The 17,245-nt window shown below is 38.1% G+C and overlaps 2 protein-coding genes across 2 annotated transcripts in view; one reads left to right on the top strand and one right to left on the bottom strand.

The window, feature by feature from the left end:
* LOC139771458 (uncharacterized) overlaps nt 1-17,245 on the top strand; it is a 65,049-nt gene that overhangs the window by 18,107 nt on the left and 29,697 nt on the right. The window lies entirely within an intron of this gene.
* Psgef (Protostome-specific GEF) overlaps nt 1-17,245 on the bottom strand; it is a 33,007-nt gene that overhangs the window by 15,053 nt on the left and 709 nt on the right. Inside the window, exons 2-4 of the mRNA XM_071704247.1 lie at nt 6,110-6,358; nt 5,293-5,918; nt 4,005-4,765 (exon numbers count right to left, since the gene is read on the bottom strand). Coding sequence (XP_071560348.1) covers nt 4,005-4,765; nt 5,293-5,918; nt 6,110-6,349 — 1,627 coding nt within the window. The 5' untranslated portion in view covers nt 6,350-6,358. The remainder of the gene's footprint in view (nt 1-4,004; nt 4,766-5,292; nt 5,919-6,109; nt 6,359-17,245) is intronic.

Genomic DNA, 17,245 nt, shown 5'->3' with positions numbered 1-17,245 from the left:
TTGTTGAACGCCTGAAATTGGAGATTTTATAGTTGTAACCACCGTGGTAGCTGTTAGAGGTTCCCCTGATTTATGTTCGTATGGTAGGAAAGGAGGGACTGCTCGATAATGTGATGAAATCAGCACGCTGTTACGACCTTTGCCCTACTTCATTTTCACTTCACCTTCACATTCCTTCTATCCGGCAAGATTTTATCGGCGATAGAATGAAATTGTGAAGGCGAAAGCAACGAATAAGAAAGTGAATAAGAATATCGAGAATCAAACTTCTTTTAATTCCAGCTAACACTTTCGTTGTCAGTAATCAAGACCAGTTCATTATAATGTAACAGCGTCTAGTTTTATTTATGGTTGCACATAAAAACAGCCATATAACAGCTATTTTTCTTATAAATAAGAACTTTCGAAAAGATTAAGAAGATGTCAAGGATGTTCGTAATATATATATACACACACAGAAAAAAAGAATATTCTTGATTTGAAAATATCTTTAGTTTCAACGTGAAAATCTTGAAATGAGATTATATTAGGGCTCGCTATTATACGTTTAAACGGAAACACGTTTATACGTATAATTAGCATATCCGTTTATTAGAAACGTTTTTCCGAATACACGTGTTTTAAGTCTAGAGCCTGATAAACGTTTAAACGTTTACACGTATATTTATAGCATATCCGTTTACTAAAAACGTTTTTCCGAATATTTTCACGTTTTTCTATAAACGTTTATTATCCCTTTCTTAAGTGTTTTATTTTTGAATGTACTTTATTAATGAAATATCACAATTTGTGATTGTTTTTCTTCTTTCTTTTTTATAGTTTTGTTAACATTTGTTATCTTATTATTCATTAGTAATAATTAGATGTATTATTCATTAAGAATCTTTTTTTTTAATACTGGACGATGAAAGATGTATTGTGTTTATTATATTGGAATATATTAGAAATATTTAGTGTGTATAGACAGTTTATTGTAAATCACAATTAGTGATTGTTTTTAGATTATTGTTATTACATATTGTTGTTAATATGACGCACTGTTAAACAAAAACGGTATAAAAAAGTATTTTTTTTGTTCAGATTTGGATGCAATTTTGACTTAAAATGAAATAAAGCATATAAATAATAGTTAATTTTGTAAAACACTCTCTTCTACTCATAAATAAATGTACTTACTAAATATACGAGTAAATGAGTTTTTGTTTAAATAATAGCGAGCCCTAATTTTTAGGCGGGGGAGGGGGGGAGCAAATAGGGGCAGACAAAAGCACGATCGAGGGAACGACAGTTCGACAAGTTTTTGTCACGCGTGCTCGCATCATCGCCGACATCCGCGAGTGAGAGCGAGCGCATGCACGCACGTTCGTACGTACGCATGCACGCACGCACGAAATAACAATGTATAATTTTCTCAGTGATGTTTACTAAGCGTTTACTAAGCGTTTATTAAATGTTTACTAAACGTTTACTAAACGTTTACTAAACGTTTACTAAACGTTTAAACGTAAACGTTTTTCTGGAAGAAAATGTAAACAGATAAACGTTTCACGTTTAAAAGTTTATTCGAAAAACGGAATAAAATCAGAGCCCTAGATTATATTGCGTTGATCGAAGAAAACTTGCTTGAATGAAGTCATTATATATAGTTTAACCAAGAAAAAAATGTGGAAATAAAAAGTTGAAATTCTTATAAGAAGATATAGATTGTTTCGTATATAAGCAAGATCACTCTAATCTTCTTATAAGAATTTCAGCTTTTTATTTCAAAATTTTTTTCTTGATTGAACTATATAATGACTTTATTCAACCAAGTTTTCTTCGTTTAAGGCAATATAATCTTATTTCAAGATTTTTTACGTTAAAATTGAAGATTTTAAATAAAAAATACCTATTCTTTTTTTCTATGTAGCACTTGAACACGTGCAGCAATAAACTCCGCAGTACGTAGAGCGTATTTTGCCAATTTCCTTTGCTTGCCATCACGAGTTCCGCTACATTTAATCTTGTAACGTACTCATTTTAATTTGCCGCAATTACACTGCTTCGCAATTATTTTACAGTTATAGCTCTTATTGTTTTCGTGAATTTACGCAGTAATACAAGAGTATCTTAAAAGTCGATAATGAAATAGTCTCACGATGCATGATTTGCTCGATTTAAAATAAACATATTTTGTTCAATTATAAATATAGATATTACATCTAGCTTTGCACATTAATTTAATAATTATCATGTAATTATTTCATATTTATTTCATTTTGAAATCTTTAAAAGAATAAAAATTTTTAATAATATATGCGCATATATATATATATATATATCCTATATTTTATTTTCGGTAAAAACACAAACAAGTCTATCTTTAACATTTATTTTATTATTTATAGTAATTCTGCGGTTTTTATTTTGATGTATATAAATAATAATTAGAGACAACTATAAATTCCGTCATTATTTCATTTTCTTAAGAATGTTAAAACTGCCTTTTACTATTTTAATCACAGATTAGATATAATTTATGGTTTCCTATGTAAATACACTTGATAGCGCTAAATCTCTTTAACCATTAACGTCACACTTTAATCTACTTGAACTAAACTGTTTTGAAATAAAACAAAATATTCGTATACAATCGAATAGAATATATTTGTTCATTTGCATATTGTGGCAAATTTTGTATTGTGCGACGGCACTGCGGACAGGCGGGATCCCGGAGAATCGACGCTCCGGGCTCGCTCTTACGGCCGACTGTACCGCGGCACTTACTACTTGCACCCGAGGACGTCTGACCGATGCGGCATTCGCCACTAGCTCCATCCGTGCCGAGGATACGCATCGCGCGATCTATTTTTCGGCGATTACCATGCATCATGGTATCGTGCCTCGAATAATTTCAAACGTCTCGATAATAAGTCGACGAGTAAGATTAATTAGGCAAGAGAAAGGCACGCACATACGCACGCACACTATTCATCACTATTCATTATTATAAATAATTCTTTTTTTTTAAATAGATGTGTCTTCTTTGCTGAAGTAGATATATCCATAGAAGAAATGTTTACAACAATAAGTAGCGCAGCATAATTATAAGCGAGGTTTTCGGGGGTAAATTGTGTCGACGTTGTACACTGATTAGCCCCGTTCGTCGACTCACCGTCGTACACAAAAACTAAACGGGGATTTCTGAGGTGACGAAGGACGATAAGGGAGGTCGTCACGGTGTCACGGGAACGAGTCTCGCGGGACCAATCGAAAGCGATTAACCAATTCTACGAGACGAACGTAAGAGATGCGTCAGCAAACGGCGCATCGACCAAATGCGACGCGTTTCACTCTAAACGCGGAAAGAACGACTGGCAGAGCGAATCGGCGGAAGGGGTCTCGTCGTTGAAAACGACAAAAGATCGCGACTGTTTACGCAAAGACAACGTAACGTTGATCAATGTCGACGGGCTTACTAACCGGAATTGAGTCGCCGGGGAGAGTCTGTGGGTTACTGGCACAGTATTATGCCGAGTACGGGGTGCCGAGCGCCCTCGAAGCACCTCCTCTCGCGACACGCAACTGGCGCATGTCTCGTGGCAGCGAAATTTCAGGGGTGTGCGAGGGTAGCAAGCTACCCCGTGACTAGACATAATTGAAGACTAACGTATATTTCTCTTTAAAAAATACGGGAAATTTTATTTTTAGGAAGATACACGAAATAATGTTTAATAGTTGCGGCAAAAAATGCATTGCAGCAATAATATTTTAACAATTATTTTTAGACATTGTACAATATTATTAGCTTCGTTTTTTCACTGTGCGTGTTTGGCAAAAATACTTTAATATCAATTTTATTTTTTAATATTAATTATGCCCCATTATTTAATACTAACAGATAAATTCACAATATTTTATTTAAACGTAGTGATTTTTAAATCTTGTTTGGATATACTCGCATTTTCCTCTATGTCTCCATTAGTCGCAATTAATATATATATATAAAACAAATGTAAACTTACCTCGAACGTGTATATGCTCCGCCACGAGGGAGCACTCGATTTCGATCGATCCACGACAATTGGATCTCGTCGGCAGCTCACCCTCGGGACTGAACTTCAAACATCTTCTGACAGTCGCGACTAAGGGGACCTCCGGAGTTGTCGACATAGAAGTAACAAATGATTTCGAGCTATGTAGATCATCCATCATGGACGACTTGAGGCTGTCGAGGTCCCAGGAACTAGTCTTCCTGCTAATATCGTCCTCCTTACGATCTTCAACATCGTAGAACGACATCTTCGTAGCCGGCACGTGCTTCTCGTCCAAGGTCGAGTCGAGATCGGTCTCTAACGCGAGCTTCTTCACATTTGGATTGATGGCTTCGATTAACGTGATCTGATCCTCCTTTATCGAGGGACTGCACGTCCTTTTGGCCCGTTTGCCGTCCACCGCTTTGTCGCCGTCCTTTCGCGGACGTTTCCGGCGAATGCCACGTTGCCTCTTCAGCGTGAACTCACCATCGAGGTCGTTCAGAGGCGATGTGAAAGCCCAAGATACTGGTGAAGGGTCCTCCAGGAGTTGACTGACCGACGATATGGAACTATCGTTGCGCGCCGGCGATTCTTCCTCTACTATCTCCGCGATAGTCTCGTACGTATGATCCGTTGTCATCGAATCCGGTCGTTTTTCGCACGACGCCTCCAGAACCTTGTTTCTTTCCTCGGCATCAACCATGAGAATTTCCGCTACAGTCTTGCTTCCGAAATTGACCTCTTGCTCTCTGCACATCGTAGATTTTTAATTTGGAGGATTTGTGTCATAGTGAATTTATTCTCTCGTTACCTTTATACATTATATAACATATATATATATATATATATATATATATATATATGTATGTATATATGTATATATACACTGTTAAATATTAAAGTATAAAATTTAAAGCAATACCTTGAGTTAAATAACATTTTGTTATTTTTAGCTATCATGTGTGTCGAAATTTATTATTTTAACTCCATTGGTTTAATTAAATTAATATTGATTTAATTAAATTAATGACATATTGAGAAGCAGTGACGATATGGTTAAATGGTTAAAATGATTTAAATTGAGTATAATTGGATATACTACGAATTTAACAGTGTAATTTCTTAAATTTTCAACATCGCGATCACCTTTCATACAAGATAAATTCGCTCCAGTTAAAACTAACAAAAAATAGCGGTCAAAAATCAACAAATCACATTTTTGCTTATTATGTCATCATTATCAATTCAATTATCTCTGTAATTATTAACATCTTACCTGTGAAGCACTTCCGTGACTGTGTTGTCCATATTCTCGTACTTCGGTAAGTCCTGATCTATGGTGAGGCTCGACAATTTTCCGACGAGCGGCGTCTGTCCTTGAGCTGCCTTCAGCTTGAAGGGACTTATTGCTTGAGCGAGCTTAGTGTGATACGGTGTCCGGCATCGCGAATGAATTTTCGTGATCTTCGCCAACTTTGGTAAATACGGCGTTCTCACCGACCGTGTCTTCTGTTCGACGTTCTGAGAATAAACTTTGGTTTTCGGGATACCCAGGGGCATCGAACCTGCCTCCATCACGTCTTCGGGGCTGGTCGCCATCGAGATCTGGTGGAAGAAGTCGGAGACATGCGACTGCAGATTCGCTCGCGCCTCGTTGACAACATTCTGCGGCAGCTCGTTGTCGCTCTGAAAGTTCTTGGCGCAATTGTTCATGAAGAGCGCGGGATCCGTCGGTAGGGTCAAGGCCGTTGAGCACTTGCTACCTGGTGGATAATACGTGAGCGGTCCGATATCGGTGTCTACTCTCGGCGTACTTTGATAGAAGCTCTCAGACACCGGTGAATTCTCTGCTTCCTGTGACACGGACTGACGTTTAGTTGACCTTAAATTCGGCTTCGTCGCCTGCGAAACGCATTGAGGAACACTTTTTACTAAAATAGAAGCTAATGCTATATTAAACAAAGAAGAATCAGAAATTTAGGTCTTTTATAGCCTTTAACATTGTACTATCACATTTCTTTAAGCGTTATATATTTTTACAATATTTATTATATCGTATTATTATAAGAGAAAAGGAAGGAACTTACTGTTACCTGAAAATACGTCCTCAAGTCAGTTCCGCTACTCCTGCATCTTCTCCTCCGAGCCGGCGTTGTTCTAGATGTGTTCGACACATTCTGAGTCGATACCTGCCTGGTTCGGCAGCTAGCAGAAGTTGGTGGCGTGTTGGACAAGTCTCGGAAAGGCCGGCGGGGAGGTTTGTTCAAGGTAGGTGGACCGTGGGGTGTCGAACTGGTTGTCGACAACGATCTCGAAACTGTCCACTTCAGCATCTCTAGATGCTAAATGAGAAGAGAGAATGATAATGATTTTTAAAAATAATTGGAAAGGTTGTTAATAGGTGAGAGTTTCTCAAGGAACTTCAAAATCGACATAACAATTAATTATGTCTCGTAAAATTGCGCGGCTTATATTTTAAACAAATTCATTGAATTTCTTATTAAAACAGAAAGCGTTTTCAACGTCGTGCATAATTAATTTTCTAGGCCATTCTTTTTATGTGTGAATTATCGTCCTTTTAATTCTAATGTATGTCAAGTGTTCCGGAAATCGCAAAGCCACGAAGCGATTATTTTTACCTCAACACATCACTTTCCCCCTGCGTGTTCCCCGGTAATAACATTTCATTAGAGAGTTCTTCACGTCCAATCTAACTCGTATTTCCTTCGTGCAAAGGAAGTGCGAGGGCCGGACCGGGCTGTCATTAATCCACGACGCACGCGTACGGCGTACGTAAAACGTACGGGAGTACACATGAATGGGAAAGTCGTTGGCTTTCGCTAAGTCTCGATAAGGTCGACATCTCGCCAGGACCGCCTTCCGGCCGAAAGCGAGGTGATTGCCTAATTACGTAGGAAGAAACGTGTACACGACACGATACACAAAACGCGACAGGAAACCTCGCGACGAAATCGAGAGGAAGAAAGAGAGATAGTGACGTACACCTGTCGCGACATACGGGAAATAGCGAAACAGGTGAAAGCCGCCGTACACCTGAGAGACGGTTTCACGAGTTAGCACTTGCCTAGGCACCGTGGTTAACGATCCCTTAAACGGCCCCTAAAACCGAGTGCCGATGCGCCCGTTCTCTCTTTCGCTCCCCGCGCGGAGCGTAATTTCGTAGGCGAGAAGAATCGAGCGCGGAACACACGACGAGTGAGGGAAAAAAAAGGACGTGGTCGAGCGTACAGGCTGAATTATTGTTTCGTTTCGGCTCTTGTGGCTGTTGTCGCTGCACATGCAGCCGCTGACTCGCGAAATTGCTGATTCGATTAGCTCGCATGAATGCAGGTTCACCACGGTCGCCAGGTTGAATCGAGGTCCTTCTTTTGAGCATGATTTTCGCCTAACTTGGTAATTCGAGATTGGAAATGGCCAACGCTATCGTGAACATTGACATTCATTTTATTTTTGGTTCTTGAAGAAATATTGAGACTGACTATTTTTGAATTGCGCCAATTGATCTCCATTTCAAAAAGAAGCTTCGTTATAGATTTGCAGATAAAAATAAATAACGAGAGTTTAATTTCTGTTTAATTTGAATATATATTTATCAATTTCTTTTGTTCGACTTAATATGTGTATAATACAGGATATCCAGAAACGTTACAATTTTTTTATCATTCTTATAATATATAATACAGATCTTTTACTAGTTTGCAATAAATATTATTAAATTAAGTGTATTAAAGTGAGTTCGAAGTATCAAATGTCGACTTTTAATATTAAAAAAATAATATTAATAAGATTAAAAACATTAATTAATTAAAATAAATCCATAGTCTTATTTTGTAATTCGCGCACTCATAAATTATTCTTTTAAATCTGTATTAGATTACATGGATATTTTCAGTTACGTAACTGTTACTCTGCCTTTCATTTTAAAAGATTTAAACAGTCTCCGTTTAAGGTTGAGAGAAAGCGCGATTTGGATGTATGTACATTTGAATTCACATGCATATACATCTTGATCTTGACCCTGAAGGAAACTTCCTGAAAAGTCGCGCGTTTAAAATCGCGTCCGGGACAGCGTGTGCAAAAGCGGTGGCAGCAGCACTAGCAGTAGCAGCAGCAGCAGGTTTTCACTTTTAACGGTTCACCGAGGGGGGGGTGCGGCGCATTGTACTAGCTAGGTATAAAAATGCATTCATTTGCATACAGGCTGTTGCCATGCTGCGCGCGCGCGCGCGTACTCTCCTGTCCTGCACTTTTTCGCGTGCGCTCACGTATGCGTGCTCGCACTTCTCGTGTATCTACATATGTATACGAATATCTGTCTGTCGCGACAGAGTACCACTACCATTACTACCGGCCTACGCGCACGTAAAAACGGTCTCGGCACCTGCCCATATGGTGGTGAAACGCGCAGTGTGGGTCCCATCTGGTATCGCTCGATCCAGCGCTAGGTGGAACCCCGATGTCGATACGTGCATGGCGAAGATGATGGTTATCTGACATCTATGAGGAGGATTTCCTCAACGTATTTCTTCGAAAGAATCCTCGCGAAGCGCACGTGCCATTAGGGTGTACAGAGAAATCTTTCGTACAGAAGAATACGGAAATCTCCGTTTTGGGTTAAAAATTTGATATTTAACTGAATTCGTTACATTTATTTTATAAATATTATGTGCATTTATTTTTATTATTCACAGGAACGATATATAAAGTCGAATACAAATATCGAGCACATATTTCATCGTATATATTTCCCTGAAAAAATATCATTTAACCATCAAAAATATATTTTTTAAATTTAAATACACATTTTATCGTATTTCTTTTCAAAAAATAACATTTAATTATTAAAAGTATATTTTTTAATTCAACACACAGAACTAAACCTAGACCACACCCTGCCATTGCGTAAAAAATTGTTTTATTAAATTTATAATATTTAAATTTTGAAAGAGAAAAGGAAAAATTCTTCTTATAATTAAAAAGATCTATTAAAGCAAAATCATTTTCTAATGCATTTCCGGAGGTTTTCAGCAATACGTAGTCTCTTCTAACGCTTGTAAGTGGCGAGTCATGCTAGGCAAAATGACATGCGGAATACCTAAAACCTTCGGAATGTTCGTCGACGATGAGTTGTTCCTTTTGGATGAGTGACTACAAGTAACAGCGACGAAAGGCATTTGTCTGCATAATTAGACACTAGTTCGTCATTCAAAATAAACGGGGTATGACAGCCAGCCCGCACCTGCGATAGGACATTGTTTCCGTCTGTTTCCGGTTTGCAACTATACGATATATATATTATAGTTATACACACTAAATTGTATACCTAGCGTTCTACTGTTCATACATTTGAAAGGGAGACTTTACGCGTATATGTGTATATTATTTTACTCCGCGAGACGTAACATCATGAATTGCGAACTTGACGATAGAAAAGAACTGTAAATTTCTGATCCGAATAAAAGTACTTTTTTATTCGCAAGGGCTTCCTTGCTTTGTCGCATGACTATAAATGACTACGGCAAAAACTATGAAATTACTTATAAAAATATTATTGATCCAGAAGAAACTGTTATTACATATATATCTTTTTAAACGTTCCATGCATGTAAATTTATATTTTTCTAAAACACAGTCTTGTAATACTTTAGAACAGAAAATAATGAGAAATATTGAGAAAATATGAAACGTATTTTTACATCAAGAGACTGTATTTAAAATCATCCATAAATTATTCTATCTTTGCGATAGGCCAATTTCCGAAGAATTGTCGTAGCAGATAAGGATCTACCTAATTTGATCACACGCCATACCTGCATACAAAATCCTTCCCTTTGAGGTTCTTGCCGTGACTACGATAGTTTCGATTAGAATGCCCATGGAACTCTATTAAGGGAAACCCAGGGGTCCGGCGTCGTAATTACGAGTGCGCAATAAATCTGAAGGGCTCACTGCGTGTGTTGTATATACGATATAAATATAGAAAGGGGAACCACTGTATGTGGTCCACCTGTGAATATTATCGCTTCATCTGATCTTCGATATGCCCCGCGAATAAACGACCGCTATGAAAGATGAATATTTTTTGTATTTTCGCTTCGGTAACGGAGAGAAGACAAGTGCACAAGATGCAAAAGGGTGGCTTCAAGGATTTGAGTTGTTCAAATATTCCAAGAAGAAATAATATTTAAAAACTTAGCGAATAGATATAATAATATTAACAAAGCAGTTGCGCGCACATTTAATGTTTCAACTCATATTTGCTCGAAATATTGATAAGAACACAAGAATATAATATAATTTTTTAGAAGTAGAAAAGTGGTATTTTTTAAATAAAATTTTTGCAGTTGTTTTCAAAAAGTTATTAATTTTTTTATAGGTATGTATCAATATTCATTATAAATATAGTTCTATTTAGCAAATAGAAAAAAAAATTTTTTATAATGTGCAAAATAATTTTTAACCACCTTGTAATTCAAACATTATATTATAGTACATTACATTATAGTATAATTCCACCAGCAAAAATTGACTCAAATCGCTGAAGGGAGAACTCTGTTTTTTTTTTTTCGTCAATTAAGGTATATGTCATATATTTCAATGTCGAGAAACAGAGACAAGTGTACAAAGCGCTAAAGACACTAAATTGTTCCGCGACTTCTCAATTCCCCATATGCGCCCCTTTTATGGGCCTATAAGGTGTTCGCACGAGGTAAGTCGCGTCGTTTGAGGTCGCGTTGCGAATGCAAGAATGGTCCCCACGACGAGCGGCCCGGAATAACAACATCGGGGCCTTATACCCGTCCCGTAAGTCCCGACCCCGCTTCTATTCCCGCAAGACGCAAGGCAGGATCGACCTCGTTCCTGTATGCCGCGGAAAATGAATAAAATAGAACGACGGTTGAAACCTTGACATGCTTGCAAGCATGGTCGACAAGGACCCTCGTCCATAATGTATACTATAAAAACTGTTTTTAATAAGAAAGAAGTAGGCAGATTCAAAGAAGTATACGAGATTGATTAAGGGTCGGATCTTGCTTGTGTTTTTCTAGAGGGCCCTTCCGAGCCTTCGGGAAAATTTATTTGCAAATTCTCCATCTGCCAAGTTCGCAATGTGCATAAATTGCAAGCCGGACATCATATGTCTTTGAAATAAAATTTCAATTCATTCAATACTAGTTTGTGCATTCTTGCAAATTTTCTTTTAAAAATTTATTCCTTTCTCTCTCATTCGTAAATCGACGATAGATAGATACGTAGTACGCGATAGTCAGTGCCAAATGAACAGAGATAAAAAATGTGGGGGAACGGAACGAGAAACGGCACGTTTTCGATCTTTTCTTCTTCGTGGCGTTAATAATCACTTGTCGGAGCCGCACGAGACTAATGGCGGCTGTGGCGCGAAAACCGCCATCACAATGCGGATTATTCACGGGCCCGAAACAAGAAAGATGGTGCCATTAACGGTCTTGATGCGCCCCTCGTTTTAGGGTGCGGCACGGGGAAAGCAAGAAATACTTCGAAAAGTAGCGCGTGTCGTCAAGACTGCGTGGTCGGCACCGAGAAAAGTGCCTTACGCAGCTCCCTAGTCTATCTATTTAGGGTCGCGTCGTAGCATATCTGATGTACTAGATACTACACACAGCATGTATTAAAAAACTCGTACAAACTTTATCTATAGATTCTTCAATTAATTTTTTATTAATTACAATAATTATAACTTATACTGTTAATAAAACTTTCATTAGATATTATTTTACATTTTCTCAATTCACAATTTTAAATGTCTTGCTAATTAAGTATTACGTTAATAATCTACGTAAAATCCTCCGTGGAGTTAAATGCATGAAAACTAAATACTTATTATGTACTTGTCTTTTTTGTGGAGATTATTTGCAAAAAATTTATTTTAAATTACTTTTAATTACAAAAGAGACCCTCTTTACAAACCTGTTTAAAGGAATTTTTTTCTTATTGGTTAATTCTCTACGCATTTTCAATAAATGTAGCTTACTAACATTTTATGCAGATTGAAATGTTAAATAGAATAATATTAAATAAATTTTTAGTAGCAGCTTTAACAGAGATAATTCCGAATAATTACAGAAATATAATACAGAATAATAACAGAATATCTTATATACATATACAGAATATCTCAAATATACTTTTATGATATGTATAAAACTACAAATTATTACCGTACATTAATTTATTGTTTATTACATTTAACTTTTCTTACAATATTGATATTTTTTCAATAAGTATTTTTACCAAAATAGGTATTCTATTAAAATAGATATCGTATTAAATTTAAGAAGTCTTAAGAAGACGTTAACTCTGAAAGAAACACCGAAGTCTCCCTTTTTCTGTCTCAGTCTCTCTCTCTCTCTCTCTCTCTCTCTCTCTCTCTCTCTCTCTCTCTCTCTCTCTCTTCTTCAGGACATCCTGACAGGAAAGGGGGAGGACAGCTGAGAGAGACTCGTGTGTTACCAGATTTCTTTTCAGGACCGCGCAAACAATCACGCGCGATCTTACATATGCAAACACGCCCGCCGAATGTCGCTTAACAAATAGTGTCTCCGTCGGCTCACACGGAGATTTGAAGTACCTAGGTGCCTCGGAAACAAATTACCTCTCTCCCCCTTCTGACGATTTATTTAGTTATTTCGAAGGTGTTTCCAAAGCTACAGATTTTTCTCATCGCGTTTACGTATTTAAATCGGGTCGAAATAAAACTGATAGAATCTTTGCGCCGTTATGAATACTTTTTACAAACTAATGTACCACAATATTGTAAAATGCATAATATATTGCACTTGCATTATAATAGCTATCTTTGAACTATAAGAGATCTTGGAATAATTTAAGTAAAATAAATAAAGTAAAAAGTATAAAACGGAGTGCTAGATTTTTAATTCGCTCATTTGTCATTGTTCTCCAATATAACGTAACCAAAGAAAATTATCTGGTTCATATATACCTATACATATATAAACGTGATGTGAAACGTGCATTAAAAGGCATGCCTCCAAGTCGCTGCCATCTGTATCTGATAGGGACTATTTGCGAAACATATTTTCGAACATCAAATATCGAAACTGATAAAAAATAAGTAAAAGTGTTTATTATACACCATGTGGAGAGAGTGAAAATAAATACGATGCACCTTTAGCGATAAAGAATATGAATACATGTCTCTTATCCATATCATCTGCTTCAATATCCAACAATAACCATTTGTGAATCAATCTCCAACTTTCAAACATCAAGAATGAAAATGTGAAGAACGTGATATCACTTCTGAACCCTTGAAATTTTAACACAAAGTCTTCTGAGCCTTTAGAAGGAGTTGTCTGTAAGACTTAATCGAGAAATTGATAACAAATTCCCCTAAGTCTTGTATCCCCAAAAAAGATCCAGAAGCAACTCAACGTCACCCTCAACATATAAGAAAGAAGAATAACGGCCGTCGGCATTTCGAACGCGAGAGAAACTCCAAATTCTTATACCAGCGAAGATCCTCGGAGCCCCGCTAGGCGAACCGAGGAGGAGGCAGGTGGAAGCCTCGTACCTGATTCTCTTTCACGTTATCACGAACACGCAGACGATTGTGCACATATGCGAGCATCTCGATGTATAGGTCGCGAGCGGTTCCGAAAATACTCTATTCATCGTCGCCCCCTTTCTTCTGGGCCTCCCCCCACTTTGATTCCTCACATACACGTACTCTCTCTTTTTCTCTCTTTCTTTTTCTCGCTTTCTCTCTCTCTCTCTCTCTCTCTCTCTCTCTCTCTCTCTCTCTCTCTCTCTCTCTCTCTCTCTCTCTCTCTCTCTCTCTCTCTTCGACTAAGCCTCAAGACTCGGTTCTGATTTATATTGGATTGACCCCAGGCGCACCTTTTGCTAGCGCCATTTTCTCGAAATGCTCCCCGTGAAGGGGGAGGGTGGTTTTTGGGGACCCAACCGACGACAATCAAAGCCGCATTCACTCGCTAGAGGCTACTGCTCGCACCGTCAGCGACAGTGAGAGATTAGGGGAGCGGAGTTTGGCAACGAGAAGGAAGGAAACGCGCGTCTAGAGAGAAAACATGTCGTGCGACAGAGGAGAGAGAGAAGACGGGCCTTGGGCCCGCGCGTTATTTGGAGCACACCTGTCCCACCGGTGATCGCGCGTGTTCCCATGTCGCGCGCCTCCCCACCATCTCCCAGCCTGATCTCTACGCGCGTTCCCCGAGGAAGTAAAACCCCACGATCTGTTAACAGGCTTTCCCGATCCGCGAAGATGCGTAATTTGAGGGTCGAATTTCTTTGGCGTCTTTAAAGCAAATGATTATCTTACGATCTTCGACGAGTCTGATTTCGAAATATTGCAGAACTAATTAGTCGTATCAGCTTCAAAACTTGTCTTAGAAAAAGTCGAAAGATAACGAGCAATATAAAATAAAAATTATCTTTCTCTAAACTTTTAGAGATCGAGCCTGCTCTTTTTTTCTTTGTAAAAATAACAGTAGTAATCTGTTATTTACATGAATATATAGAAATTTATTTAGACTTTCTGTCTTGATAATCAAAATACATATTTAGTGATATTCTGATGATAAATTAGTTATATCAGAGTCTTCATTCAGGCACACTTTGCCCGCAGTAGTATCTTCTCTCTCAAGATTATAAATCATTTTGATATACCTTGAATTATTCAGACTTGAATTCATGGTCCATTATGTATTCTGCTCACTGTATTCCATTATGGACGTCGATCTTGGATATGCCGTGCTTAGACGGCCGGGAGCAGCCAAAGTGGAATTTAATTTTCAAGATACGATCCACTCGACGATGCGAGAGTGCGCATGAGGAAGGCGGCTGGCCGACCCATCAAACAAGAAGAATGACCCATGGCCGAAAAGAGAACAAATGTGCGGAGGTCGATCGGGAATAAACTGGAAACTCGCGAATCTCTCTCTCTCTCTCTCTCTCTCTCTCCGCGAGTGTGTGACGTCTCTCATACACGCACACCCCGTAACCTTCAGAAAACTTCGGAGAGATATTCAGGACGAGACTCGAAAATAAGGTAGGAACAATGACGGCGAAACGAGTCCTGGCAACGGCGTCCGAGGGGCATTTAAATGGCGGAACGCCGAACCCGAGAGAGAGAGGGGCTCCTCGAGGTGGACCTACGGGATCCTCACCTTCGGCGTAGGAAAGTTTGTATAGGACCCACGAGACTGCCCCCCCCCCCTTTTCAGCCATCCGCTACCATATCCTTCTTCCGCGCCTCTTCTTCACCGTCGCCGTCGCCGTCGTCGTCGTCGTCGTCATCTTGCGAAATTCCCCCACCTTGCCGGCAGATGTACGTGCGAGGCGCACGCGTGCTTGCCCTTTTCTCCCTTTGAATCCCGTGGGCCCGCGTGTCGCTCGGATCAAAAAGGACTGTCTTACAATTAGACGAGGTTCTAACATCGCTCTCGAGGACGCACTTGTCCTTTGTTCGACCGGTCGACCGGCGAGGAAGCCCGCTCCTTACTTTCCGGACACTCCTCAACGACTCCCGATCTCGCCCCTCCTGGAAGCCCCCCCCCTCTCGCCGCCGCGATTTCGCTCGCGAGGCCGGCCACGTTTTTCACATGGTGCCCACGATTTTGCACCGTGAATAAGAACGAGCGTAAGCTCATGTCCGATGGATCTCCATATTAACCCTCTCAGTACTGAGGGGGCTTATTATAATATGATAATATACGTAAGGATATAATACGAAATTATTCTGTCCGCAAAACTTCGCATAATGTTGCACTGAGTGATATGAATGAGAGTGAAAGTAATTGGTGCGTGTGTGGAAACTTCGGAAACTCAATTCAATTTCTCAAATTAATTTTTTCATTAATATTGAAAAATTATAATATAAGTAATATAGATATGAATATATCCTCGGAAATTCTGCATTATATTTTCAACTGAATAGTTTAATAAACTTAAATAATTTGACGTATATCTTTCTTGAAGATTTATCTACATGAATTAATTAATTATTTGCTTTATTATTATTTTTTAATTAATTATTATCACAACATTTTGTGAAAATCATGAATTGGTCACAAACTTATTTAAATGCTTTCTATGCATGATTATTCTTTGAATAAACATTTTTAAAGATTGCGTAATCTCATCAATGTGGTAATAAAATTTGTTCAAATAAATTAAATAGGGATAGAATTTTACTCTCTCTTTTTTTCTCAAAGAATTCAATACGAATGCATGCCCGATTTTCCATACAGGCAGATATTAATCGTATATACATATATGTAGGGAATAAATCACAATCACGTCTTGTCGTACGAATTCCTATATTGATAGTTGTCGTGTCGAAAAATCTATATTACTTCCAATTCATTAATCATTTATACTTGGTTCGCTTCTAAAAAGAAATAAATCTCAATAGACGAATCTCGATAACAGATACACATGTTCGATCCATGAAAATCCGAAAGAGAAGGAAGGTTGATTTACATAAGAGGGAATCCCTTCGTCTGAGAAAGTGCTAGACAATCGCGCACCGAGACGGATTAATATGACAGATAAAAAGAGGGCATAGTCTGAAAAGGGACAGAGAGCTGAGAGACTCGCGAAGGAAAGAAGGAGTGCGCGAAAAAAAGAGGAAAAAAGAAATGAGCGCGCACCCCTCTCAACCATGTATAATAGCTGCAATGTGCAAGCAGGCAGGCGCTATTGTTTCACTGGTAACTTTCAGTTCTGACATGAGCAAGGCTCAACCGTCGAGCAATTAAGCGATCGCTTACTCCCTCGAACAGAAGGGTCGTGAGATTTCTGACGTAAACGTGGAAGCAAAGTGCGATTTTTTGATGTTTAAAAAACAGACTTTATTAAAGCTATGTGAAACTACAAAAATGCATTTTTTAATCCATTTAAAATTTCTATATATTTCTCTGACAAAAATTAAAATTTAATTAGACAGTGTCATATAAAAAATGAATTAAAACTGTAAAATTTAAAAAAGATTAGTCACATATAGATAGATTTAAAAACTATACATTTTTTAAACCTAATTTATATATACTCAAAACTTTCTATAATGAGTTTATCTGGTTATTCACTTATCATATTATAATGTTGTTTAACATTGAAAATAGAAATTTGTGTCAATATAAATGATTAAAAACTTTCAATTAAAAATAAAATTTATTAAATTATTTATT

Source organism: Temnothorax nylanderi, unplaced genomic scaffold, assembly GCF_030848795.1.
Source record: "Temnothorax nylanderi isolate EJ_2023f unplaced genomic scaffold, tnyl_v1.0 TNYL_tig0039_pilon, whole genome shotgun sequence".
NCBI lineage: Eukaryota > Metazoa > Arthropoda > Insecta > Hymenoptera > Formicidae > Temnothorax > Temnothorax nylanderi.
This window is presented reverse-complemented; position numbering and strand designations above follow the sequence as displayed.